Source organism: Lottia gigantea, assembly GCF_000327385.1.
Source record: "Lottia gigantea unplaced genomic scaffold LOTGIsca_4, whole genome shotgun sequence".
Taxonomy (NCBI): Eukaryota; Metazoa; Mollusca; class Gastropoda; family Lottiidae; genus Lottia; species Lottia gigantea.
In genome coordinates, this window is record NW_008709379.1 from 2,605,995 (window position 1) to 2,614,410 (window position 8,416).

Below are 8,416 nucleotides of genomic sequence, written 5' to 3' on the forward strand. Positions count from 1 at the left end.
TCGTCAGTTTGTTTGGAAACATAATTCAGAAGTCTTATTTGAGATTGTAGTTTAAATATCAATATAGATTTATCTGAAGCTAATATTATTTAAATATTGCTGACCTTTCCGGAAAATTTTAAATGCAGCAATTCAATTTTTAAAAAAATGGATAGACATTGTATTCCTTAACGTAGCATCTAAAGGAAACGTTCTACCAAAAACCATTTGTAAAATTCGGATTTCTTCCTATGAATTCTGAATTTTCGAAAAACTAAGGATCTAGATTATAACTATTGATAACAATGTCTGAATAATGACTTATTCTTTTGTTATCGAATAAAGTTTCCTATTCATAAACATTATGGTGGCAAGAAAGTCAATCTTGTTCTGGATAAATTTCTTGATCACTTGGACCAATTGATAAAGTTTTGGTCAACCATCTGGTTTGCAGACAGTTCTACTTGATGTTTAATATATTTTTTTTATTGGGCTTCGGAAAAAAATAGGTCAGCTTATTAGTGGAATTTATTTTGGTCTTTCGGTGCTTCTTGTTTCGAGTCCGTTCAACTTCTTAGCTACAAAATTCTAACACGGGTGCTCAAAGTTATAGAGAACTGTGCCCTGGTGATTGTGGACAGATTGAGACCACCGACGATTTTGTCTTCCAGATTGAAAATGAGTAAAAAGTGCACTAAAGAGGATACTGTTCTAAACGCATAGCCTCCATCTGATCTCAAAATTTACAACAAAAAATTAAGGATAAAGTACCGTTATTATACCATTATTACTAAAATTTCATTTTAATTTAAAATCGATACTTATTAACACAATTTCGTAACGTTTATACCGCTGATAATTCCTGAATTCCATTAAACGTCACATGGAAACTACAAGAGTGAAATTACGAAATATCGACTATATCCACCAATTTCCGTACTTTCAAAATTATCACATACCAAACTATGTTTTACAGTTATTTTAGTTCCTATTGCAGTTTTCATCACAATTTTCAAGCTGAAAATTACAGAGTAAAACATAAATGACAATTTTGATGCGTCTCAAGACACCTTACTTTTGTGTTCAGGTCGCCTTAGGGTATTCTCTTTGACATTCAATTTGCCATGTGAGATGTTCTTCAGCGTGTAAGAATGTGGATTTGAATCAACTTTTCGCTAGGTACTTATTGCTTAGTATTTCTTTCTACATTATTTTTTTATTCAGCGAGGGGAATGGATTGGAATTTCGAAAGAACATGGTACAAATGCAATTTCTCAATAATTCTTGATCGAACACAACATCGTAATTGATCCGATTCCTTTCTGAGAACCTACACATTTCGTTGTTACTGTTTGCTGTTAGTAGTCAAAATGGACCTCTGAATGGATTTGTAAACTGAGAAGTGAAAGGTATCGCATATCTTGGTGCAATTGTAGTTTGTCAAAGGAGTTTACACCCACAATTGCATTTTCATTTCATTCTACCGATTCAAGAGATAGTAGAATCTAAATAAGTATTTTTTGGAGAATTTATTGTGCATACTTAACCGGGGAAAAGTGTTATGGTCAGTGATTAAATTTTCAGCTATTCAGATACTATACATAATTTAACATTCTTACATCCTTTTCTGTGATTATAATACGTTAACTGTGATCAGTGACGGCACCAGCCTCCTGTGATTGGGACAAAAACAGTAGTACATAAAAATAAAACGACGAGTCAAAACAAACGGGGGGCAGATTGTCTTAATGGGATAACTGTTTAATTTATAGGGTCCGAACTCGACTTAACACCAAATGGAAATTATGTCATGCATGGGAAATGGGGAAATGCACCGAACGAAGCATCCAAAATATCTTCAGCTCAATACAACGGAACATTATAAAAATCAAAGTTAATCATTCTTGTCCGTTTATCAATATAATTTCAAGTTTAAAACATACTTATTTGATCGATTGTGGGTCCAAACGCTGTTTGGTTGATAAGCTAAAGGGAAACAGCCTGTAATCATATGGCCTACGTCGACTTAATCCAACTTACATCAATGGGGTAAGGACATCACGAAACTGACCCGGTTTTGACTTGTCAAAGATATTGTAAGATATACGACCAAATATAGTCATAACTTCTTAGTCGATCAGGTGTTTCATCATGTTCCTATTATAGTTACTGTTGGCAATTATTTGCATCTGGTTGAGTTTCTGGACAGTCGTTCAGTAAGAACATCAATCTGAAAGGAGACTCAAGTCGACTGATGAAACTGAGAGAAAATTGACGAACTATTTGCATTTGTCACAAATTTCAATCGCTCAGGCCAACAACTAAGTAAGATATAATGGGGCATTGCCCTTTTTAATGTACGATACGATTCAGAAACGACATGATCGTCATTAAAGGCATTACATTTTACATGCTATGTTTTATTTTGACAAACTACTGAAATAATTTCAATATGAAATAAATTGACTATTAAATAAATTCAAATGAAATTGTATAATAAAAGAATATAAAATATGGACTATTAATAATTAATAATTATAGTATTATAGCTTCCAGTGAAACAATATTTAGATTTTAAACATTGATACCTTTTATCATCAATCTTTATAGCTATGACTTTCTTCGTCGTTCTGTTGACTTTTACATGTAGAATGTGGATGATTGTTAATGAAAACGGATGCTTGAGTGTGAAAGGTGGAGGGATGGGGTAGGTTGTGCGAAGCTCTGTTCGACATTGTGACGATAGAATCTAAAGGCAAGTGGGTAGTATTTGATGATTTAACTTGATATAGTCAACCTTGCAGCACTGAAAATTGCATTTGCAGACAGTTGCAAACGTTCGTCTTTCTAGCAAGGAGCTTATTTCATCTGTTGTATATTTGGACATTTATCTTGAAATCTAATGAATTTATTAAGTTTAAGTTATGTTAAGTTAAGAGAGTTGCATGAGAGTGCGTTGACCGCTATTCTTATTCGTAATCTTGTTGATCGATGTGGTGTGAAGGCCACTTTAGGTGCTGAGGGATTGGCGTTTGTGTGAGTACACCTAAAAGAGGTGATATAAAAACTCTACAATAAATAATTAAGACTTATTGAACAGAGATATTATTATCATTGTCAGCACATTGACTGTCTTATATTGATTCAAGTTATAATGTTAAATTTATTATTTTTTTATTTTAAATTGGAAAACCTTAATAACCTTTCTTTCATGAGCTAGAATACATATTTGCATTTTCTTCAAAGGCAGGATATGAAGACAGCAACACAATGACACTTGCACTTATATTTTTGTACACTTCCAATGCCTCCCGATTCATAGAAATGTGTTGCTAGTGCTCCCTCGGCATAATTATTTATATAAGTACAAATGTAGCACTGCAGAAAACTAGATATTTGCATGAGAGTCAGTTTTTTCATTCTGGTTGTCCTTTCGAATTTGGTGGAATTTTTCTTCTAAAAATTCGTGAGTTAGGTTATGTCTGGTGATCATTCCAGTTAACTGAAAAAAAGAAATAGGGTATGCTACGTTAAAATTAACTAATACAGAGGCGATGTGAATAGTTACATGGTGTTCTTACGGTCAATTTTGACGTTAGTGTGGTATTTGTCAATTTAAAATTCTACACTTTCAAGTTACGCAAATTTTTGTTTCGTTTGACGACATTCGTGTAACTTTGTTTTAAGGAATCCAGTGAGCAACACTGTTACTGTTATGAAAGAGTGCATATGTATCAGGCCTGTGCAACCTACGACCCGCTGTGATTTCATGTGGCCCGCGGCGTCATCTAAAATTTGAAGGCAATGCGACCTGCGACCAAATGCTTCTTTGCTCTTGTCACTGTCGGTGTGGCTCGCAGATTATCACTGCCTATTCTAATATCGAAACTCGTTATATCAGCTCTGTTATATCAAAGTATGACGTCAAAACGAATCTAACCAATCAAATCATTAACGAGTTCTGCCCTCGTGTGAAACGGTGATTTTACGCCAAATATGTCTGCTATTTGCAATGCACATTGAAATACATTATTGAATATATGACTTGAAAAAATTGTATGTTTCTCATTGTTAATTCCATGATTCATTTATGTTTGGTTACGTGGCCCACGGCCTACTTGCATAACCCCAAATGTGGCCCGCCGTTGCGGAAAGGTTGCACTGGCCTGATCTAACTGATTAATACACTCGACTGTTAAGCAATTTTTATATTCAACTTAATGAATACAATAATGAGTACAGTACTATGCATGTGTAAAACTGTTAATTGGTGGTTGGTAGTTAAGAATGTCTCTGGTATCATCAAACAGAGCACCAATTGGTATAGCTGTACATATATTAGCTTGGTTTAGATTAGATTAATTCAAACTGTTGTCAATACCTTGACGATGTTTATGAAGACCAAATTAATCTTATTAGACTAGAGAGTCAAAGTTTAATTAGATGTAACAACTACCAGAAAAACAACGACATGATTTTGACACCTCATATCACTCTCATTAGTGTTCGCCAACATCACACAGACACTGGTAAATAATGATGATGGACATCATATTAGTTGGTCGTTCACCATAACCTACCAACGTTCTCTTTCATACCACTTCATAAATCGCCAAGCATCACACGGTGTCAAGACCACAAAACAATCACATTCGAAATCATTTACATTCGTTTTCAATGCAGATTTTTTGATATTTTTGAAAGATGGTCTAAATTAGTTCTGTTCATCAGAAGAATATGTGCATCTTATCAAAAGCAAGCTGTCACATCAACCATTTTTGCTTAATAAAAGTCAAAAGTTTAAATGTTGGATAGCTGAACATAAATGCAATGGTAGCTTTTCGCTTAAAAGATAAGATACCTAGCGAACAATAAGATCATTTTCTAATCCTTTGAGGGAAAAAGCAACCTAAACGCCTGTGACTCAAGTAGATGAGTGGGCTTCTCTTCTCCTCAAGTAGATGAAGTATTAACGTCATCGTACAAAAAGTAAATAGACTCGTAGTTTGTTACAACCGTGCTCGAATTCCAAACAAAACTCTGACAATGATTTATAGCCGAAATAAAGAATTTATCTGAAAATTTATAGTTTTAGTCAGCGTTGTCCCAAAAAACATTCGTCATCTGATCAGAAATGGAACAATTGGCATATTTTGTTCGGTGTAAATTGAATTATAGCGTCTACACCATTTACTATATAGTCATCTTTCCAATTAACCCTACCAATATTACCTCTATAAAATATGTCATTTGAAGAAAAATTTACTTTCAAATGTTGGTTATCAACGTGGCCTTCAACTCGTGAATAAACTCTATTATAATACATCAAGTTTCAAAGTGACAATTTTCAAGTGATGTGGGCAACAACGTATGCTTAGTCACAAAATCACCTCTTTGATTTCCCTTCTGCTGCTGCTAGTATATCAAGCAGAACAAGATACCACCAACAGATGAACCATTCATAACATAACAATTTTGTAAAACTCTACAGAAAGCTCATAATCTATCATGTATAATTGGAAATATGTTGGTGTGACTCATTTAAACTTCCTTTGCTATCATATGATCATTTGTTTTGCAAGTGTGCTATTTCTCAATATAAAAATCCACCCTTTATTTTATATTAATTCAAATTTTTTCGAGAAACTACGGCCAAGATTATAGACTGTAAAAAGCTGATCACTTACCTCGCCTTGATGGCTGACAACTGGCAGATGACGCAACCCCATTCCTCTAAACAGGTGAAAAACCTGGCCTACTGTAGTTTCTGGGTATACTGTATAGGGACATGGATTCATGTAGGTACCAATATCCTACAAATATTCATTCTTAGTGTTAATGTAAGTGCGTGTACAAATAAGTCTCTCTTGCGCCAATTTTATAAATGAACATAATCATAACATTTGCCAACAGGAAACATTATGATTTTATGGATTATCAGGAACAGGGTCACAAATAAGGATATTAGAGGTTTCGTTTCGGAAGGGTTTATTCATTTTATAAAATTATTCTGCTTGTTTTTGAATATTCAAAAAGTGACAAAGAAAGAGAACCAAATCTTTGGTCTCTTCTCTAATATACCGAATGCTTTATTATAATATTCACATCCAGGTTATTTTCAATCTAAACCATCAGCGCACTAACTTAATAACATTTATATCATAGCTATGCATTTAAAAGAATATCTCGAAGCTAATTTTCATTGATGCATAACGAGTTCTTGATATCAATATACAGAATAGCTTTCAGCATCAATAGCAGTGAAATGATTATGTACTCGTCAATTTCAGAAAGTGAAAATATGACTGCCAGGGAATGATTGAATCAAGATACCCACTAACTAACTTGACAGGACTAATAAAATATGAATATGAGAGAAAACTTCACAGAATCGTGTACCGAAATGATAACCTTCATGGAATTCTTTCTTTCACACTTGTAAAATTCACGATTACACGTGTATACTTACAACTAAGGCATCAAGATCTAATTGAGTCGTATCAATATCATAAATATCTTTGAACCTGGGATAATCTTCTGTTAGTTTCTCATAACTTAACGTCTTTCTCCCAACTCTATCCTGGAACAATTTACAATTGGGAAAGGTTATTATAACACACATAACAATTATACTACACAGTTTCTAAAGACAGCTATACATACTAGATACTGAAAGATTGTAATATACAATTGAAATAGTTATTCGCAATAAGTAGTAGTGAAAGGTAATTTTAAATGTCATATACGATAACAAAATACAATTGTCAACATAGATGACGTTGAATAGATAAGAATAAAAGGAAAGCAGCAGATTCTTAGTGCTAAGTTTGACGACAAGAATCTAGATCGTAATACACATTAGACAAGTGTAATACATTGATACATTGGACAGTGCTGCACTAGACAATTGTAGTTTAAGACAGATTGAACGGATATGACCAAGAACGTTGCTGAACGGTTTACACTTATATAAATAAACCAAGTACTAATGATCCGAACCGCAAAACGAAACCCAAAATCCAAAAAATATATTGGCGAAACATTAGTAAGAGCTAATGAACCTTTCACATGAGTAAGTATTTCAATCATAAATGTATTTCATAATGAAAAGTGGTATCGGGTTTCTAGATGAGTAAGGATACCCTGTCTAGCGCCACATATTGCTTATATTCAAAAACAAATGTATGAGTAACCAGCACTATCCAAGGATTTGACAAAATCGCTTTCAGTCGTCGTATTTTACTGAATGAGTCCCGACCAATGGACCATGTCGGAAGAATTATAGAATTTCTTTGAGGGATTGACACGATTCCGTGGTGCAAGTATGCATGAGTACGCGCCGATACCGATAGAGTTGCCGAATGTAGGCGTATGTTGACGCAAGCAGCCTAGGAAGTAAACGGTTTGCGGACGACTTAACTGAAAGCTCCAGATAACCTACGAGACAGGGGACAGTTTGGATCGCCTACAGGTCGGCAACATATTTAAAAACAGTAGTCGATCACTTTTTCGGTACCCGACCCTCCTAGGACTGAAAAGATTGCGCCAGATCTTCCCCAGGATGTATAAGGTAATGTGCGATAGTGGTCGGAGATTCCTGACAATTTTTACTATCAGGAACAAAACAATCCTTTGAGTAAGATTAACAACCCTATAAGCATTTTTAGAACGTCCGATTCGTCCCGTCGTGTTGTCTTGATCTTTTAGTTGGGACTCAATCAGTTCAAAAGAAGGGGACGACTGGAGGCGACAATTGGGCCGATCAAAGAAATGTTTACTCAGGGACCAGATCGGGCCGACTGCAATTCTTGGTGAAACGCTAGTATTAATCAGTTGAATGTCTTTTAATGTTTTATGAATGACATTCAGTCTGTAGGTAATGCTATTTCACATATTTATATATTGCTGGTAGCTTAGTTTGAATTTAGAATTTTATACTTCGGTACATTTTTTGTTTTTTTTTTGTTTTCATTTTTGTTCTGGGGGTAGGGGTCCGTGGTCTTGGTTCCTATGGTAGTTAGCCTTTCAGAAAAGGTAAAATCAAATACGTTAATATGACAAACTCTTTTAATTTGTGTTTACTCCGGTTTTCCAAACTCCAATTCTTCGAGGTAACTTCACATTCAGTCGTTTGAGATAAAGAAAAAGGCACAATTTGTCGCTATCAACGAAGTCGTGTGAGCGAGTGTAGGAGTGTAATAAGGAGTAATATATGTGTTCATTGGTCATCAATTTATTAATTTTTCTTATTTATACCAACTAGCCTTATCACAGACAATTACCTTCATTGTTATTCAAACGCTTTCTAAATATTTCGTTTTCTGATTGGTCGCCTTAGAGCGCGCCTCCTACGGATACGAATCAATGACAGCACAGCGAATATATAAACAGAAAACGAAAATATTCTACGAGAACTGCTTGGATCGTCGTTTGTTTG

The 8,416-nt window shown here is 34.6% G+C and overlaps 1 protein-coding gene across 1 annotated transcript; it reads right to left on the reverse strand.

Annotated features, from left to right (window-relative positions):
- Positions 1-2,901: 2,901 nt before the first annotated feature.
- On the reverse strand, positions 2,902-6,601 carry LOTGIDRAFT_153691 (hypothetical protein; the record flags this gene model as incomplete). Its single annotated transcript, XM_009059714.1, has 3 exons — positions 2,902-3,048; positions 5,667-5,792; positions 6,449-6,601. 3 exons carry the CDS (start codon positions 6,599-6,601, stop codon positions 2,902-2,904), a joined length of 426 nt encoding a protein of 141 aa, XP_009057962.1.
- Positions 6,602-8,416: the final 1,815 nt, after the last annotated feature.